Source organism: Musca domestica, unplaced genomic scaffold, assembly GCF_030504385.1.
Source record: "Musca domestica strain aabys unplaced genomic scaffold, Musca_domestica.polishedcontigs.V.1.1 95, whole genome shotgun sequence".
NCBI lineage: Eukaryota > Metazoa > Arthropoda > Insecta > Diptera > Muscidae > Musca > Musca domestica.
Window position 1 is genome coordinate 1,681,386 of NW_026712445.1, and position 21,475 is coordinate 1,702,860.

The 21,475-nt window shown below is 32.6% G+C and overlaps 2 protein-coding genes across 2 annotated transcripts in view; one reads left to right on the plus strand and one right to left on the minus strand.

Moving 5' to 3' along the window:
• Positions 1 to 835: 835 nt before the first annotated feature.
• LOC101889467 (uncharacterized) lies at positions 836 to 8,056 on the plus strand. The gene is made up of 4 exons (XM_005178938.3): positions 836 to 1,294; positions 6,602 to 6,724; positions 6,801 to 6,932; positions 7,813 to 8,056. Exons 1-4 carry the CDS (start codon positions 935 to 937, stop codon positions 7,894 to 7,896), a joined length of 699 nt encoding a protein of 232 aa, XP_005178995.2. The 5' UTR covers positions 836 to 934; the 3' UTR covers positions 7,897 to 8,056.
• Positions 8,057 to 12,116: 4,060 nt separating this feature from the next.
• LOC101887498 (tetraspanin-9) overlaps positions 12,117 to 21,475 on the minus strand; it is a 30,495-nt gene continuing 21,136 nt past the window's right edge. Inside the window, exons 3-6 of the mRNA XM_005178926.4 lie at positions 17,620 to 17,811; positions 17,350 to 17,544; positions 13,183 to 13,343; positions 12,117 to 13,129 (exon numbers count right to left, since the gene is read on the minus strand). Coding sequence (XP_005178983.1) covers positions 12,889 to 13,129; positions 13,183 to 13,343; positions 17,350 to 17,544; positions 17,620 to 17,811 — 789 coding nt within the window. The 3' untranslated portion in view covers positions 12,117 to 12,888. The remainder of the gene's footprint in view (positions 13,130 to 13,182; positions 13,344 to 17,349; positions 17,545 to 17,619; positions 17,812 to 21,475) is intronic.

Here is a 21,475-nt window from a genome sequence, read left to right on the forward strand (position 1 = left end):
ACCCTAATATAACGGCTGTATTCGGTATTTTTACGATTTTATCAGAATTTTTAACGGATTTTATTTTTTGAAAATTTCTAAATTCGTTCCAAATGGTGCAGGGTATTCAAAGTTCGGCCCGGCCGAACTTACTAATTTTTAACTTGTTTCACCTTCGCTTATTTGGCAAATAATAATTGACCAACTCCCGGGGTTTCATGAAAGTGCAATTTATTGGAAAGTATGTTACGAAGAATGTGAAAATTATTACATCTAAGCTTCTGGACTTGATTATTTTGTTACCTGCTAAGAAAAATTGGAGTCTGGCGGCTTGGCTTTTGTGCGGTACCAGTGAATGTAGTTGCCCCAGATTGTATTGCATCCATTCATTCCTCCATCCATCCTCATCTATTCACTTGATGTGATTCACTTCCTTCCTCATTGATTGCGAAAGATGTTGTTGACAGGGGCGGTTAGAGTTACGTTTTTTGCTCTCTCTCTCCCGGCTCTAAGGCTTGTTAGCATGATCGGTCCGCTCTCATCTGCAGCTGTGAATAAGATGGTCATGGATATTAATGTAAAGTAGTGGGTAAACAAAGCCCCCCCCATAAAAACTTGGCCATCCAAAAACCCCATATGTTTGCATGTACCTTGGACTATGCTGGCCAAAAAGCTTGGCTTGGTCTGCAGGTGAGTTTGCTGTTCGTGTGTGTGTGTGCGTATCTCTAAACTATAAAAATATGTGTGCAATGATGTCGCAGGTTTTTGTTACAATTTTTTTTTCGCTGCCCAGCCTTTGGCCTCAAATACAAATCGTGATTAAAAGCACAACGCTTATTTAGTTGGAATTTAGGAATTGTACGAATTGGAAGTGTGTAACGGAACTTCGTGTCTTGAGTTTTACTCTGCATTCGTTCGTTGTAATTAACAAAACAAAAAACCCAATTTGATCGCAATGAAATTATCTTGTGTCTTGGCCGTGGTGTTGTTGTTGTCTTCCATGTGTTTGGCCCTGCCATTGGAAAAAATCGTAGTCAAAGATCAAAGTTTCGATGACATTGACATGGACGTTGCCGAATCAGTAAACATTCCATTGATCACAAAGACTGTAAATGCGCCAGAGAACAAAAATTCAGACTCCGCCGGAGCGGAAGTTTCAAAGAATTCGGAACGCATTGCTCGTCAATTGTCGTTGGATATTGAAGCATCCGAAAGTGTAAATTATGGTGCTCAGACCGATACTGCCAAATCATCTGACTTCGATGTACATTCGCAAGCCGAAGAGGCTGGATCGGATTCAAAATCTGGATTTAGGGTAATGTATTGAATGCATAGTTTGAAAATACGTTTTATACCCTTCAAAAAATTGGGTGTGCAGGGCGTTGTCTTCGTATTACGGTTTTTTATTTAAACCGCTGTCGGACTTAGGTGCTTTTTTACTTGGTATATCTAGTCATATAGCAATTTCCATTTAAGTATTATTTTCCACGAATTTTCAACAGATCCAGATGCACTAAATATTGGATTTTTTTCAAACCAGGGATTTCGAACAAATTTAGACTTTTTCAAGAGACATGCATTTTTAAAGAAAATTTCCGAGTCTTAAATGGAGGATTTATAAATAATACCAGGGCTCAATTCTTGTTCTATAATGGAGTGGAGGCTTTTATACAGGAAAGAAATGACAACTGAGAAAATTTGGAAATAAAATATTTTTCAAGTGTTTGTTTTCTCTTTCGAGACGAGCTTAATGATCTGAAATTTGCAGTGAAAAGGAAAGCCAGATAGACACTATCACACACTCACCACTATGCGACGCGTTTCGCCGTTGGTTAAGCGGCTCATCAGGCATATTAGATATGGATGATGGCTTACAAGGGCCGTTCTCTGGAAAGTAGTATATATTTCGAACTTATTGCAAATTAGCATATGCGAATTATACACTTTTCATTATTCATAGAACACCGGATCTCAAATCGGGACTGTTTAAAGAATATTTCCTGGTAGTCAGGGGATCAAATCGTGTATATTTTATAGAATAATTCCGGGGGTCAAATCATGGATTTTAAATTATATTTCAGAGTCTCAAGTGTTTTTTTTAAGATTATTTTCGGTTATCAAAACGTAGATATTTTATAGAATATTTCCGAATGTTAAATCTATTTTAATAAAAGAGGAATATAACTGACTCACTTAATTATTCACAAAACTCTCAGGCGAAACGGCTGAAGCTAAAATCTTGAAATTTTGGGTGAGGATACGAAGGTGTCAGTTAAGGCTGGGTTTTTGGAAATACCTACTAGAATCGCACGGAAAGTAGCAAAAGGTACCAAATATGGTACCCCTGTCAGTAAAGGCCGGGGTTTTGGAAATTCGTACTAGGATGGTACGAAAAGTATTAAAATGTACTTGGTTGACGAACCAATAGAGCTAGAACTCTTAAATTTGGAATAAGGTTCTCTAATGGAGTCTATGATGGATGTACCAAAGGGTTTTTGGAAATTCGAACTACCATTTTACGAAAAGTACTAAAGTGTACTAAATTTGGTATCATTTCTAAACTCTTGAAACTTGGATTGGGAATCAAGGTTGAGGAGTATAGTCGATGAATGGAGTTAGTTTTTGGAAGTGCTTACTCATGTATGCGAAAAGTACTAAACGGTACTAAATTTGGATTAACGTAAATTTGGAGGAACCGTAGCCAGCTCCATTCTGAAAATTAAACAAAGACATTACTGGCACTGTGTAGGATTGGGATATGGAGGTAGTTTTCGAAATGTATACTTAAATGCACGAAAAGTACCACATTTGGTACAATTTCAATTTGAGTGAACCGAAATAAGATTAATATTGCATTGTAGGATTGACGTACGTAGGAAATTCGTAATTTAGCGTACTTATGTGGTACTAAATTTGGTACAATTTAAATTGTGGTAGAACCGATGAAACTGGATTGCTGAAATTTGGAAATAAGATTACTATTGAGAGGTATGTAGGTACTTTTGGAAAGTCTTATGCATATTAAATGGTACTAATTTGAGTACTATTAAAATTTCTTGGGAAACCCAATGGAGTTGGAATCCTGAAATATGGAAATACACTTTCTGTGGGATAGCATGATGTAAGTAGTTATGGAAGTTTAAACTTACATGTACTAAAATTGGCACAATTTGTATTTTGGCGAACCGATAGGGTGGTAGTCACGAAATTTGGAATTTTTATTACTATGGAATTTAGGATTGGGTTATGTAGGATCTTTTGGAAATTCGAAACTAATTGCTCTGTTCTAGTACCTGTAAGAATCTACTAGTTTTGTAATTTTCTTCGATATCATAAAGGTGAAATCGGTTATCGAAGTAAAAACTCTTACATTCATGCGGTTCTGAAACAGACCATATGTATATTCGGTACAACCTGATATTGGGTGAACAGATAGTGCTTAAAAATTAAAATTTGGTATTAGGGCCACTGTTCCTGTGTAGACTGGACATATGGAAGTTGTTTCGGAAATGTGTACTATATTTGTACGAAAAGTACTAAGTTGTACTATATTTGGTATTGTTGTACTATATTAAATATCAAATTCTGACATTTGATATTTAAATTACTGATGGCATCTGTGTTTGAGATGTGGCGGTCTTATATTTGTCGGAAAAGTACTAAATACTAAAGTTGGTCTTTGGACCCGGATACCTCAAATTTCATACTGAGGTTTCTTTTGGCATCTGGAATTGAAATATGGAGGTTTTGGAAATGTATAGGGTGTTGGGTGAAGGGATAGGGCTGGAATCCCCAAATTTGATAGTGAGATCTCTGTATTTATCTGGAATTGAGATATGGAGGTGGTTTTACAAAAAGTACTAAATTTGGTATTGGGTGAAGGAATAGAGCTAAAATTCTGAAAATTGATATAGATGAACTTTATTACTTATTTCTTTTGCAAATTGAAATTTAAATTTCTGTTGTATATCACGAGTAAGATTGCTCTGTAAAAATTTTCTTAAAACTATATATTTTTGTACACTCATTGTCTTAAGAAATCCCAGATTTTGAAATAATTCGCCAGAAAAGTATTAGCTAAAATAACCAAAACTGAAAAATATGTAAATCAAAGGGCGAATGAAAGACAGATAATTCTGGTTTCCATTTTGCTGTTGAATAAATGTCGATATTTTGATTTTTTTATAGGCGACTATTATTATTTCAATATTCGGTCAGGGTAAACAAATCATAACAAATGTAATGCCATCACCGAACAGCCATAATCTTGTGATATTTAAATTTTATTTCGAAATGTTATAATTTGCAAAATCTAAAGGCCTATTTTTTTGTAGACAATATCTCCGAGATTAGTTGAAATTCAAAATTGATAAAATATACCAATTCAAAGTAGATTTCAAAAAAGCTGCATTTTATTCCAAAAAAAACAGGCCTCTAACTTTATTTCAGTGATATTTCCCATAATACGGTATTGACATTTATTTGCTGGAATGACGAAGCTATTTTGTTGTTTCAAAATAATTTGCCAATTTGGAAGTTTTGCGGCAATTTCTAACCAAATGAGTTGTGTTTCGATATTTCAGGTTCTCTTTTACTCCCCACAAAATATAATTATTGTGGGCTTACTTTTTGGAATGTAGCCAGTATATAACGGTATCTCCTAGTTTTTCATATATTTTCGCCTTCCTTTTGAGTAGATTAAATCCAATAATCGAGAAATTTTAAAACATGTTTTTAAAAAGGACTTCCTAGGTGATGATGGTGGAGTTTTTTTACAAATTTGTGTCAAAAGTTTCCGGCCAAAAAAAGTGATTTTTTTTAAATTTTTGAAGTGATTAGTAGCTCTTTCCGAAGCCATGGTATGGTTAAAAATTACCATATTTCTCCAACCAAATATATAAACCTTGTTTTTATAAAAACAACAATTTTGGGATTAAGCCTAACTATTTTGCAACAACGAAAAAATTATTTTCAAAAACATTTTTGTTATGGAAATGTGATTTTATTAATATAATAAAATAATAAGGCCAATAATCGTGGATTATTTAAAAGTTTTTTCCGACTATTTGGGGACTAATAATAGTTAGTTTTTTACGTGTTTTGTGGATGATTTGTGGTGCAAAAATCGTGAAATTTTTACACATTTTGGACTAGGAAAATATTGGATCAACCTTAGAACTCTTTGTCAAAGAATTCTTGGACAATCGTGGACTTTTTTTAAACAAATTTTGTCAACGACTTCTTGGTCAAGGATCTTTTCGTTCTTTGGAAAAAAACGTATATTTTTAAGCGGTTTCATAAAAAAATTCCTGACCGATTATTGTGCATTTTTTAAATTCTTTGTCAAGGAATTCCTGTACAAATATTTTCATCGGAAATATTTTCACCAAGAATAGTAGATTATTTTCAAATTTTTTAAAAGAAATTATCAATATTTTTTTTTGGCCAGGGACACATTGTCAATTAATACCTGTCCAAGAATCGTGGATTTAAAACAAGAATTGCCAATGACTTTTTGCTCAAGGATTGTAGATTTTTTAATTCTTTGTCAAGGACTTCCCTGGTCAAGAATCGTAGATTTTTCAAAAATATTCATCAAGGACTACCTGACCAACAATCATGGTTTCTTTGAACATTTTCGGCAAGGACTTACTGACGAAGAAATTTAGATTTTGCAAATATTTTTTGTTAAGGAATCCCTGCTAAGTAACCATAAGTTTGCTTTTTAACAATGGACTCATTTTTAAAGTTCCTATTTTTCAAGGACTTCCAATCTCAGAATCTTAGATTTGTATAATATTCCTGGACATTTTTATACCCAACACCATACACAATATGGATGGTATATTAAGTTCGTTATTCCGTTTGTTCTTGATCAATTCTAAGACGTCCGTCCGGTCCACGATATCGTATATCCCCATATAACCGTATGCCTTGATATTCGTTATTTTGATGATTGTATCCAAATTATTTAATGAAATTTTCTGAAAATTAACACAATGAGGTCTTTTTGAGTACTTTACCTCCTGGAAGAGAATTGTCTATATAGGTCCACGACATTGTATATCCCCCACATAAAGGTATCTTCGGATATTCGGTATTTTGATGATTTTAGCGACATTATTCACCGGAATTGTATTCGACGTTTGTAATGGGTACTACAGCCGATGACAAAAAATTACTTATGCTGAACCAAGTCTTCGTATATCCCCCATATAAAGGATTTTCTTTGGGCGGAATTTTTGGAAGGATTTTTTTCGAAATTTTTCAAGTTCCTGGGTATTAAAAGTTCGGCCCGGCTTGCCAAAAAACGTGTTCTTTTATTATTTTGGCTTTCTGGTAAAGAATCTCAAAAAATATTAAATATAAGTACAGCCTCCATAAAACAGAGTCTCCAAATTTTTAATTGAAATCCATCCGAATGATATTTTTGTTTTTGTTTTTCACACTTAAGGTTAAAATGTAAACATGTGTAATTAAGGCTGTATTATGTTATAGCGCTCTCAAATTGAACCGAACCACCAAAAAACTTTTAATAGCTCATAAAAATGAGCTTTATTAGCTACTTAGTTGCTGTTTAGTAAACAAACATTTAATATTTTGTTGTTGTTGTTGTTTCCAGGTATCCCTCTTTCAAGCTCCCGTAAAAACTCGCGAGTCTGTCAATTTGGAGTCAGAGGCTATACCATCGAAGGTTTTAAGTGTCTACGATAACAGTCAGAAATTTATTGCCGATAAAAGTCAAGTAAGTCCGGTTTTAATTATAACAACTATTTTGTAATTGTTCGAATAAAAAACATGTGATGCCGTTTTATTTGCAGCCTGTACCGATTTTGGATACAATTAGCGAACACGAAAAGTATGGCAACAATGGTGATATGTTCGATGGCATCTCTCGTAGTTTAGTCAATGGTTATGAGGCCTTTTCGAATTTCCTGAATACAATTATACAGGTGAGCAATATATAGGTATAGCTTAATATAGGTATATATTAAAAATATTTAATGTTTACCTCTTCCGGTAGATGTCTCTATGGTAAGTCATGGGGACAGTAAAGTCACTCCGGGCTAGTAAAATCACTCGACGTTATTTATTAGCGGAATTGTTTCAAAAAAAATTGTCTGTGCAGGTCCACGTCTTCGTATAGATCACGTTTAATTTAATTTGGCACAAAAATCTTCGTATAGCCCCCATATAATGGCACCTTCTGATATTCGGTATTTTGATGATTTTGGCGACATTATACACCGTATTTTTTTTCAAGTTTCGCATTTGAATATTATGATAAATGTTGACTATGCAGGTCCACGTCGTCGTATAGACCCTAATATACGGCTACATTCGGTATTTTCAGATTTTAACAGAATTTTTAATGGATTTCAATTTTTTGAAAATTACCAAATTCTATCAGCATTTTCCAAAATTGTATTCTCATTCATTTGGTATTTTTTCCCATTTTTAAAAGAGTTAAATAGCGCGAAAAATGAGCGAAGTTCCTGGAAGTTTTTCCATGGTAAAACTTGTAGATGTGCAATGTACGTTTATTCCAATAATTGATTTTGAAAATATTTTTTGTTTTTAAACAATAAGTACATACACAAAATTGACAGAACATGGGGAAAATTAGAAATACAATTTTAATCCGCTGGAAGCTCTACCTTACCGATGAGACATTTTTTTAGTCTACACCTTTATTTGTCTAAATCTAATTGGTTGCAAAAGCTAAAATGAGTTCTCCTTTTAATGATTAATTATAATTTTTACTTACCAACTACTCTACTACTCTACTCATATTTTCCCTATTTTTTTCTTTTTTTTTCTCTTCCTCTCTAGAAACCTCAACAAATCTTCAAATCGATTAACAAGAGCGTCAATGCCCAACTGGATATAATTGGCGGCAAACTTGTGGGTCTTTAATGTAAAAATAATTTTTTATTTTTTTCTACTTTGTTTTAGTTTTAGTCTTCTTTATTATTTCTTTCAATTCGTGTTTATATTATGACAGCAAAATTATTTACTTAAGTTTCTTAATTTTCTTATATTTGTTAAATAAATAAATTATTATTTTATTTTTTAAATATTAATTAAATGTTATATTTTTTTATAAAGTAACTTTTTTTATTTGAATGTGAACATACAGCCACTGCCGAAAATGTTCATGTAACAGATGTGAAAATTTTCGATTGAAACGAAGGTAATTGAAATAAATAAATGTGGCATAAAGTGTCTCCGAGTCGAAACTTTTGTACCCTCTATCATATGAAAACTTAATAAATTTTTGAAACCTTAGGAATCCCTAAAATTTAAAAAATACTGCAAATACACTCCAAATATTAGGTCCTTCCATTATATGAGAGTTACACTAAAAACAATTTAGGATATTTTCTTATATATTTCTCTTATATATAGATATGTTGTATTTGAACTATTTTTTTATTTATCAAATTCCGCGTTTTTTTATATTACTGCCAATATTACATGAAATGTGATAATGAAATAAATCGATTTACTCTTTTTGGTGAAAATTCCGAAAATCATAAGTCATAATTCCCATTGAATCTGGGTTTAGTTCCCTATTTTCCCAGATTTTCCTGGATTGTTTTAAAGTAGGTCTAGCGTCAAGCTTTGACAATAATTTTTCTAGAACTTCCTAATCAAGTGTTTTAAAATTATTTATATTTACATTGCCTCTTCAGGGAAATCTATTGCGAAATATCGGATTTTAATAAAGAAAAAAAAAAAAAAAAAAACCCAGACCTAAAGCTCAAAGAAAAATTTATTTATTGAAATTACATTGGACAAGGTCGAATAAAAAACAAACTTGAATAATATTTACATTTACTTTTTTCTAATTTTTGTCAGAAAAGTTGCAGGCTTTTTTGTTACAAAATGTCCCATAAGATTTCCTTGCCAATAATTTGAAAATAATTGGTATACCCTCCGCCATACATAGTATGTAACTTGTTACTCATCGAAATAATAATTTTAGACATAACAAAGTTTATGTACATATTATTGATCATAAAATTGTCAGACGTCGGTCCGTTTGTTATAATCACGATTGAGTCAAAACGTATTAAGATAGGAATTCGGTATTTTGATGATTTTAATAACATGTTAACGGAACTGTTTCAAATTGCTTATTTAAAGGGTATGGGTACTACAGCCTATGACAAAAAATTGTGTCTACATCTTCGTATAGCCCACATATAACAGCAGCTGCCTTTGTTGATGATATTTTTTCCCTTGGAATTTTTTTCAAATGTCGTACATATACATCTTTGTACTCAAAAAAATTATCCTGACCAAGATTCATGGATTTTTTAACATTTATGCCAAGACTGAACAGCCAATAATAGTTAAATTCTGTTTTTGAGTGACTTCTTTTCCTCTTTAAGAATTCTGTTTTTTGAAATTTTTTTTAAAAAACATTGTTAAAAACTTTTTGGCCACAAATAGCGGATTTTTCAAAAAAATATTTGAATTTTTTTTTTAATATTTTGACAAAGGACTTTCTGGTCAGGAAATGTGTAATTGTCAAGCACTTGGCTTGGCCAGGAATCGTGTATTTAAAAAATAAGTGTTAAGTTTCGACAATTTTGTTGTTGCAAAATGGTCGTGCTTAATCCCCTTTTTGTTGTTTTTATAAAAACAACGTTTGTTATTAGTGGAGAACGATGGTAATGTTTACCATTTTTTTAATTTTTTAATATATGGTCAGGAATTTCTGCCCAAGCAGATATTTCAATCATTTTTGTCAAGAACTTTCTAACCGATATTCGTGGATATGTTTGTGGTAGGTTTGTGATAAAAAGGTGTTTTTGGAAATGTGTTCTACAAGTGGCCGAAAAGTACTAAATAGTACTGTATTTGGCATTGAGCGAGCAAATAGTGCTTCAAATATCAAAATTTGTATTAGATTCGCTGTTCATGGGCTGTCTAATATGTGGAGGTGAAATTCTCAAATTTGCTGTTAAGATGGTACTTGTGTTTGAGATTTGGCGGTGAATTGGATATGCGTCCTATATTTGTACAAAAAGTAATAAATGGTTCTATATTTGGCATAGGGTAAAGGAATCCTTCAAATCCTTCAAATTGATTGATCAAAATTCTCAAATTTGATTGATCTCTATAATTGAGATGTGGAGGTGGATTCGGAAGTGTGCGTTTCACTTGTGTGAAAAATACTAAATAATACCATGTTTGGTATTGGGAGAAGGAATAGAGAGGAATTCCTGAAATTTGTAGATGTCACTGTTGGTGTCTGAGGTTAAAATATGGAGGTGGATTTAGAAATGTGTACTATATCTGTACGCAAAGTTCTTAATGGCACTAGATTCGGTATTGGATGAAAGATTAGTGCTGAAATGTCGAAATTTGATATTACGGTCTCAGTTGATCTGGTGGTTGTTTTGTAAATGTGTACGATAATTGTACGAAAAGTACAGAATAGTACTAAATTTGGTATTGGGTGAAGAATAGAGTTAAAAGTTGATGTAGATGTCACTGTTGGTGTCTGTGTTTTAGATATGTAGATGGTTTCAAAAATGTGTACTATAATTGTCCGAAAAGTACTAAGTTGGTATTGAATGAAGAAATAGAGCTGAAATCCTGAAATTGGATATGGTGTCTGTAGTTGAGAGAAGGGGCTGGTTTTTGGAGCTGTGTACCATAATTGTTCGAAAAGTACTAAGTGGTACGAATTTTGAGTCACTATTGGTGACTAGGATGTAGAGATGCAGATTGTGTTGAGTATTCGTATTAATTTTTCTATGTTCTATAAGTATTAATATTTCTATATTTGGCATTGAGTGAATGTATAGAGCTGCAATTCTGAAATTTTATGTTCAAACCGCTGATTTAGGGGGAAACGCTGGAATAGTTTTGTCCAAAAAAATTGAACTGCGAATGAAACGGTTTAAATACTTTTATGGTGTCAGAGATAAACTGTTCCTATAACTCTTTCCGAAAAAGGAAAAACCCTGAAATTCTTTATATTTAGTATAATGTTTGATTAAAAAAATGGTCTATGCAAGTCCATGTCTTCGTATAGGGCCCATATATCAGTTCTTTCCTATATTAGTTATTTTAACGATTTTAGTTACAATATTCACCGAAACTGTTTGAAATTTCGTATTTTAAGTTTCTAATAGGTACTACAGCATGGAACAGATAAGTGTCTGTGCAGGCCTAAGTCTTCGAATAGTCCCGGGACCTCCCTATATTCGGTATTTTGACGATTTTAGTTACATTATTCACCGAAACTGTTTGAAATTTCGTATTTGAAATTCTTAGTAGGCACTACAGCCTGTGACAGATATTTGTCTATGCCCAGGTCTTCGTATAGCCCCAATATAACGGCACCTCTCTGTATTCGGTGTTTTGATGATTTTAGCTAAATTATTAAACGGATTTTTTTAAATTTTCGTATTTGAATATTGTATTAGCTAATGACAAAAGTTGCCTTTGCTGATCAACGTCTACATTCGGTATTTTTAAGATTTTAAAAGAATTTTTAACGGGTTTTATTTTATTTATTTATTTATTTATTTATTTTTTTTTTTTTTTTGAAAATCTTCATATTCGTTCCAAATGGTGGAGAGCATTCAAAGTTCGGCCTTGCCGAACTTACTGCTTTGCCTATCACAAAAGTTGCCTATGCAGGTCAACTTCTTCATATAGACCTAAAAAAAAGGCTACATACATTTTTAAGATTTTAACAGAATTTTAACCGATTTTTTTTTTTTTTTTTTTGTGAAATTTTTCAAATTCGTTCCAAATGGTGGAGGGTATTCAAAGTTCGGCCTGGTCGAACTTACTGCTTTTTTATTTGTTTTCTCTCAGAGCAGATTTCGTAACTAGTGTATTTAGGTTTTTTTTACTGACCTTAGTTAATAGCATATGGTCTGACCCTCCGCTAACTATTTCTCCTACATTCGTAAGTAGGTGTGAAAAATTGTGCGATTTTAGCATCTTCACATTCATTATTTGTTGTTTTATTATTATAATTTTATTGAGGAATGTTTTATCATCACATTTTTGTTTTCTTCGCTTAATACATAAAAAATAGGCAGTTTTTTGTTTAGATATGTGTGGGGATATGTCACAGAGATTTTGGAGATACAATTTTTTTAAATATTGTTTCGAAAAAATGCTCTGCTTGAAATTATTGTAAAATTATATGTTACTATTTCTTTTATCGATTTTTAAACATAGTTCGCATTAAATATATAATAAATTTATAAATTAAATATTAAATATATGTATGTCACTCTCACTATTTGACTAAAATAAAAGTTAAGGCTATGAGACTAATTATGACAGTTTTTAATGGGATAGGGATAGAACATAATTATAGGATTTTTGTCGCGTAGATTTAACTTTGGTTATTTAGATTTTAAAATAATATATTTTTTTAATTTTTTTTCTTAATACTAATAATGATCTACTTATATATTTTTGTTATTATTATTATTTATGTGTCTACAGTCTGACAGGGTTATAACGAATTGCAGATATTAAAAATAGCAACATTTTGTAGCAGCCTTAATCATAATCATGCATAAATGTTGTAATAATAATGACTTAAATTTAAATATTTTTTTAAATAATTTAAAATTCATTATAACCCAGTCCACTTGTGTATATGTCATTTATTATATATACTTTTTTATAATTATATATTTTATTTAATTAATTTGTGTTTGGTTGCGGGTATTTGGCACATATTTTGAGGAAAAACAATGTCTGTTTTTTTGGCTTTGAAAAAAAGGCACAGTTACCAGACATTCGTTTCGGGCGTTGTTGTTGGTGATTTTGTTTTAGTAAATATTGTCTCGAGATTACTGGTGTTCTTAACATTTTAACTATCTCTTTTTAGTTTTCTAGAATTTCAATCTAAAACTTAGTTCAATCCTCCCAACTACTGGGTCGCGTTTGAGGATCAATTGAGGGCGAATAGGACTTGTAGGTATCCGAATCCTTTTTATGTTTCACCGTACAGAATAACAGCATTGAAGTGATCAGACCAAAGAGCTGGGCAAAAGCAATACCCAAGCCCACCACACCAATTACATCTAGTTTATCGGTCAGCCAGGTTTGTAGAGATTGGGCGCAACCCTTATCCCACCATAAGGTTGGATTTTCAGATCTAAAAAAATAGGAATTTAGTTTCATTTAGTCTTTCTTTCGTTGTTAGTTTACCTTCCGCAATCCACTCTTAGCACGCTGTCCCCGGATCCCTCAATTAGAATGCCTCGATTCTCGTATATGGGTCTACAACAGGATTCTGGCACCCAACGTTTACCACTCCACGATTTGATATCGTACCAATCTTCATAGGAAGAAACTCCACAGCATTCGAACTAAAAAAATGAGAACACAACATTACTAATGAACTAAAAATACACAAATTTTACGAAAGGTATTAAAATGTAACAAAAATTGAATATTTTGTATTAAACAAACGGAATGATCTAGAGCTCTGAAATTTAAAATGGGTGTACCAAAGGGTTTTTGGAAGTACGAAACGTACAAAAATGTACTAAAAATTATACATTGTAATAGACAAAGGGAATAAGCTATAATTGTGAAATTTGGAATGAGAGTCCGGCTGGAGTGCAGAATAGATGTATCAAAGCTTTTTTTGGAAATTCAAACTTAAGGGTTATGAAACCTTCCAACCTGCTTCTAAATTCCTAAAATGGTACCATTTGGCATCATGTGAACGGATAGAGCTTAAACCTTAAAATTTAGTATGAGTACCAAGGTTGGAAAGTAAATTTGAAATATGAAGGTGGTTTTTGGAAAAGTTTGCAAACTGTACTAAATGGTACTAAATTGGGAACAGTTGGTTAGGGGTGAACAGATAAGGATGGAAATTTAAAATTTCGTTTTGGGGTCCCTATTGGTGGTTGGTTTGTGAAAAAGAGTTGGTTTTTTTGGTACAATTTGGAATTGGGTGAGCAGATAGTGTTTCAAATCTGAAATTTGGTATTACGGTCGTAGCCTGGACATATGGATAGAGGTGGAATCTTCTTTGAACAGCTTGGTTTAGGTTGAACGGGTGAGGCTAGAATTTTAAAATTTGGTATTGGGCTCCCTGTTGGTGGTTGTGTTGTGTGTGGATGTGATTCTGGAAATGTGTACTACAAGTTCACGAAAAGTACTATATTTGGTACAATTTGGTATTGGTGAAGAAATAGTGCTTGAAATGTGCAAACCGACATTGGGGTCGCTGTTCATGTGTAGTTTGGACATATGGAGGTGGTTTCGGAAACCACGAAAAGTACCATATTTGTTACGAAATGGTACCATATTTGGTACAATATGGTACCATATTTGGTACAATATGGTTTTGGGTGAACAGATAGTGTTGGCAGTTTGAAATTTTGCATTAAGCTGGGAATACATAAAGCACTTATTTGGCTGGCTTCTTCGGAAATGAACAAAGGAGCCTAGGGCCAAAATCGAACTAAGTCAACCTAAAACTCCTTTTCATTTCTTCATCTACGAAGAAGCCAGCCGATGAATTAAGCCAGCCAAATATGCGCTTTATGTGTTTCCACCCTTAGGATCTATGTACAGACTTGACATATTGTGGGGGTTTTGGGAGTGTGTACTACAAGTACACGAGAAGTACTAAATATTACTATATTTCGTACAATTTGGTATTGGGTGAACAGATAGTGCTAGAAATCTGAAATTTGGTATTAAAGTCGATGTTCGTGTGTAGCCTGGACGTATGGAGGTGGCTTTGAAAGTGTGTACTTTAATTACACGAAAAGTACTATCTAGTACTATATGTTATTGAGTGAGCAGATAGTGCCTGAAATTCGGTATTAGGGTCGCTGTTCATGTGTAGCCTTGACATATGGAGGTGGTTTGTACAAAAAGGACTAAATGGTACTAAATTTGGTTTTAGATGAAGGGATAGGATAACATTCTGAAATTTGATATTTAGGTTACTGTTGGTTTCAGTGTTTGAAATTTTCCGAAGGTTTGGAAATGCGTCCTATGTTTGCACGAAAAGTACTAAAAAGTACCAAATTTGGTATTGGGTGAAGGGATTGGGCTGAAATTCGCAAATTTGATATAGAAATAACTGTGGCTATCTGGAATTAAAATATGGAAGTGGTTGTAGAAAAGTGTAATATAATTAGTACGAAAATTACTAATTGGTACCAAATAAATACTGAAATACTGAAATATGATATAGATGTTACTTTGGTGTCAGTGGTTAAGGTACGGAAGTGATTCTGGAAATTCATCCTATATTTGTACGAAAAGTACTAAATTTGGTATTTGGCGAAGGGATTGAGCTGGAAAACTTAAATTTAAATTGAGGTTCCTGTTGGTAACTGGAATTGAAATAAGAAGGTGGTTTTGGAATTTTTACTATAATTGTTTGAAAAGTACTGTATTTGGTATAGGGCGAAGGGATTTAGGTGGAATCCTGAGATTTGATATGGATGTCTCTGTTGTCATCTCTGATTGAGAGAAGGGGCTGGTCTTGGATATGCGTCCTATAATTGTACTAAATGTATCACATTTGATGATAGGTGCTATTACAGAGCTAAGATTCTGAAGTTTGACATTAAGGTCACTTTTGGTATCTGATGTTAATATATGGAGACTGGTTTGAAAATGTGTACTTTAACTGTGCGAAAAGAAATAAATGCTACTATATTTGGTCTTGGATGACGGGATAGGATGACGGGATATAGCCGAAATGTTGAAATTTTTGATTCGAAATTTTAGTTGGACGTCAGAAAATAGATAAAAAAGTTGAAATTTTCTTTTATTGTTCCTAAGGTGGATCTTATTTCAAGTATTTTTTTTTTTTTGTAGATGAAGATTTTTTTACACAATATTCCACAGACAATGTCATAGACCGAAAAGTACCACGACTGTAACAAAACTTTCAAACCTGCTTATGTTGGGCGCCACTGTGTTATTTGACAAATACGTAAAATATTAATTAAAACATTTTCGAGTAGATTTTCTATTTTTAGTACCCGATACACAATATCACAGATTGTAAAGTCCGAAAGGCTTACCCAAACCCCTAAGCCTAGCCATGTTGGGCGCCACTTTTCCATGCTACCTAAATTCGGAATTATTTCAAATAATTGTTTTAAAGATATATTTTCTACACAAATTATATACTATATACGTTTACAGTCAGTGCTTAACAAAACTTTTAAACTTGCTCATATTGGGCGCCATTGTATTATAAGATCAATACGTAAAATATTAATTAAAATATCTTCGATTGAATTTTATATTTATAGTACCCTACCATAAATTATATTTATATACCCAATTCCACAGAGTGATAAATCCGCAAGGTTTACCCACATTTAAAAAGCTGGCCATGTTGGGCGCCACTTTTCCGTGATGCCGAAAAATTTATTTTTTTGCGGGGATCTTTTTTTCACTTTGTATATAATATATACGTTTACAGACTGAATTTCACAAAACTTTACAATTTGCTCATATTGGGCGCCACTGTATTATGAAACCAATATGTAAAAAAATTAATTAAAATATTCTTAAGTAGATTTTCAATTTAAAGTACCCGATACATAATTTCACAGACTGGCAATTCCGAAAAGATTACCCAAACCCCTAAGTCTGGCCATATTGGGCGCCACTTTTTACAATGTTACAAATAGAAAATTTCGAAAATTTTAACAAACCCTTAAACTACTTCAAATTGGGTGCCACTATTTCTGGCACCTAAATATGGTGCTTGATGTCAAAATATTTTTGCCAATTTTAAATTTATTGGCAAATTGAGAAAAGATTTAGGCCGTTTGTTAAAATCTTGAATCTGTTCTAGTTGGGCGCCACTGGTTCAAGGTTTGGAAAAAATTAATTAAGTAACGGTTGAATCTAGATGAAAAATAAAAAATGTTTTCTGTGAGAAAATATTTTAAAATTTCTCGCAATATACTGTTTTTCTAGCAACAAAATTTCTATATAGCTGCCCATTTCAGTTCTGCTAGCTGAATTCCACAAAATGTGAGAAAAATTTTTAAGTGGATTTGATCACAAAATTCTATTGAGTTTTTTTTTTTTTGATTTCAAACTTTTTGAACAATTTTGGAATTTAGCAAATTTCATACTCACTAAATTCTCAATTCAGCAAGTTTAATTTGGTGTTTTTTTTTGGAAAATTTTGAAATTCATTTAGTTGATTACTATAAAATATACAAATTCTTTTAAGTGTATTATAAAACCCTCATGCTCACTAAATTATATTGCAATTCAGCTGAATTTTGATTTTTTTTAATGAGATCACTTATAAAATATTTTAAACTAATCCCTCTCAAACTATCTCCCAATGCATAAAAAAAATCAACTTACCGACATCTGAACATTATCCCAAATGGCAGCAACGGATGGTGCAATTATCGAACCACGATCGGTGGCATTATAGTGTTCTTCAATGCCAAAACGCAATTCATTTGCCAAGGTGCGCTTCAGACCACCGCGGAAAACGAAAGCTATTGAGCCGATGAGGAACTCGCTCAAGAATAACAAAATGATCAGCATAAAATACTAAAACAAATAAAACAAAACACAAAATAAATAAATACAAATTATTTAATTCCAATAAATTATGCCACCGCTCACCAAACTCAACAGACAACGCGACTGGACCCAAGCACCGCAACAGCCCAAAAATGAAACAACAAATCCAATGACACCAATGCACAAGAATACCGAGTCAGCACTGAGAGCAGCATGATCGGGCAGCAGGGTAGCATAACCTTCATACGAGAGACGCAACCACACACCGGCGCCCAAGAAAGCACAACTGCAAAGCTGATTAATTCCGTTTTGTTTGGGAAATTCGGAACACGAACAGCAGAGAAACATGAAATAATGGATGGTAATAAAATTAGAATTAATGTTGGCAATACGTTGTGTGTATGTGAACAAAACAAAATAAAACATTTAAGAAATAATAATAAAAATAAAAACATCCGGAGTAGCTCGTGGAATATAATTTGGTTATAACCATGGTACAATAACAGTGTGTATAGTAAAACTACCTTTTTAACACAAAAAAAAAAACGAAAATGAAATTATTCAAATTCATTTGGAATTACAATTTACGTTGTATTTAGAAATTTTTTTCATAAAATAATTTTATTTTCCACTTAATATTCCAATTATGTTTTGCATTTTCCTCCAATTCAAAAAAAAATGTGCAAAGCCTTTTTAAAATACATTTACAGTTTTATGTATACTATTAAGTGGCAGCTACTACGTCAACAGAAAGTCCACCATAAAATTTTAGATTCCTTTTAACGGTTCGTCTTAGGCCTTTTAAGTACTCTAAATACACAATTTGTTTAATTTGATAAAATATTTAATCAAAACTTCATATATCGCATTAAATTTTCATACTTTTAAGGTTTTATATATAATTCGAACTTTTTTCCTTTTTCGGAGAGAATAATTGGAAAATGTTTACAATATCAAATTTCAGTTCTTACCCTGCATCCATTACCAAAATTAGCAACATTATAACGTATATCCAAAACAATATACAACTCTTCATCCAAGATACTAACAGTGATAAAAAATTTGTACCATTTAGTACTTTTCGAACAATTATAATACGAATTTGCAAAACCACCACCAGATAATAAGAGAGACCTCAATATCAAATTTCGAAATTCCATTCACTCAATACCAAATTTAGTACCATTTAGTACTTTTCATATAATTTTAGCACTCATGTGCAAAAAATTTTAGTACTCAGTCCTAGATACTAACAGACGCAACACAAAACTTCCAGATTCCAGCTCTTTCCTTCACCCAATACCAAATTGTACCAAATATAGTACTATTTAGTACTGTTCGAACAACTATAAAGCAAATTTTCCAAACAACTTCCATTTCTTAACCTATGACAAAGACATAGAAGTATAAAGATGGGACAAGACAGAGTCAAAATATTGTCACCAGGTGTAAATACCTCTGTTGTTACGATATCATAACAACATAATCACCAATGTTAAGTTGTTTAACAGCAAATGCAATATTCAAACGTCAGTGAAATGCAATTTTTAGTTCAAATTTTTGGTTTACAGAAAATTTTATTCTTAAAATTGATCTTTGTCATAGGCAAAGACCTAAAATGGTAAAGACTGGACAAAATGCATAATGAAAAAATAGTTAATGTGAAAAATATATGGAGGCGCTGCTCACAACAGTGACATGTTAGCATAAAAATTATATTTACAGATCAATTTTAAGAATAAAATTTTCTGTAAACCAAAAATTTGATCTAAAAATTGCATTTCACTGACGTTTGAATATTGCATTTGCTGTTAAACAACTTAACATTGGTGATTGATTGCCTATGACAAAGACATAGAAGTATAAAGATAGGACAAGTCAGAGTCAAAATATTGTCACCAGGGGTATTTGCCTCTGTTGTTACGATATCATAACAACATAATCATCAATGTTAAGTTATTTTAACAGAAAATGCAATTTTCAATTAATTGAAAACGTCAATGGAATGCAATTTTGAGCCCAAATTTTTGGTTTACAGAAAATGTTATTCTTAAAATTGCTCTGTAATTATGATTTTTATGTCAACATGTCACTGTTGTGAGCAGCGCCCCTATATATTTTTCACATTAACTATTGCTCCATAATGCATTTTGTCCAGTCTTTACCATTTTAGGTCTTTGCCTATGATACCAATAGGGAATTCCAGGCCGATCCCTCCACCTAACACTAAATGTTGTACCATTTGGTACTTTTAGTACAAAATTAGGACGTATTTCCAAATCTCAAACCACCGAAAAATCTGAAACACAAATGCCATCAGTAATCTAAATATCAAATTTCAGAATTGTATATCTATCCTTTCAACCAATGCTAAATTTAGTACCACTTAGTGCTTTTGGTACAGAAACTATTATTATTCCCACCTCCAAATCTCAATCCTAGATACCAACAGAGACCCCAATATCAAATTTGGGGTTTCCAGCTCTATCCCTTCACCCAGTACCCAATTTAGTACCAACAAGTACTTTTCGAAAAATTATATTACTCACTTCCAAAACCACATTCATGTCTTAATCACAGACACCAAAAGTGACATCTATATAAAATTTCCGGACTTCAGCCAATAACAAGTTTAGTACTATTTAGTACTTTTCGTACAATTATAGTACCCATTTTCCAAATCACTTTCATATTTCAATTCTAGATACCAACAGAGACCTCAATATTAAAATTTAGTATTCCAGCCTTATCCCTCCACTCAATACCAAATTTAGTACCATTTGGTTCTTGTCAAACAATTATGGTACACATTTCCCAAACTAACAACATACAGATCCCAACCGTGACATCCATTTCAAACTTGAAGATTTCAGATCTATTCCTGCACCAAATACCAAATTTAGTACTTTTTGTACAATTATAACACATATTTCCAAAACGAACACCATATCTCAATTTCAGTTACTAACAGAGACTTCAACATCATATTTCGGAATTCCAGGCCAATCCCTTCACCCTATATCAAATTTAGTACCATTTAGTACTTTTGGCACAGAAATAGGACGCATTTTCAAACTCCAAATCTGAATCCTGGACACCAAGAGAGACCTCAAAATCAATCATCCCTTCACCGATTACCAAACTTATTACCACTTAGTACTTTTGGGACAATTATAGTACACATTTTCAAAACCACCTCCATATCTCAACCTGAGATACCAACATAGACAATACCAAATTTGAGGATTTCAGACCTCAATACCAAATTTGAGGATTTCGTACAATTAAAGTACACATTTCAAAAACTAACTCCATATCTAAATTCCAGATACCAATATTAAATTTCGGGATGAGGGCTGGCATCCCTTCACCGAGTACCCAATTTAGTAACACTTAATACTTTTCGAACAATTAAAGTACGCATTTTCAAAACAACCTCCATAACTCAATTCCAGATACAAACAGAAACCTCAATGTAAAATTTCACGATTCTAGGCCTATCCCTTCACCCTACACAACATTTAGTACCATTTGGTAATTTTCGTAAAAATATTAAGCGAACAGTGATAGTACACATTATCAAAACAACCTCCGTATCTCCATTCCAGATACCTACAAAGACCTCAGTATCAAATTTCGGGATTCTAGCTCTATCTCTTCAGCCAATACCACTAAGTACTTTTCGTACAATTTTAGTACACGTTCCAAAAACCAACTTCATATCTCAGCTCCAGATACCACCAGAGATCTCAATATCAAATTTCAGGCCTATTTCTTAATCCCAAAAACCAACAGAGACCTCAATATAAAATTTCAGGATAACAGACCAATCCCTCCAGCCTATACCAAACGTAATACCATTTAGTACTATTCGTACAAATATAGGACGCATTTTCAAAACCTCCTTCAAATCTCAATCCCAGATACCAAGAGAGACCTCAATATCCAATCCTGTACC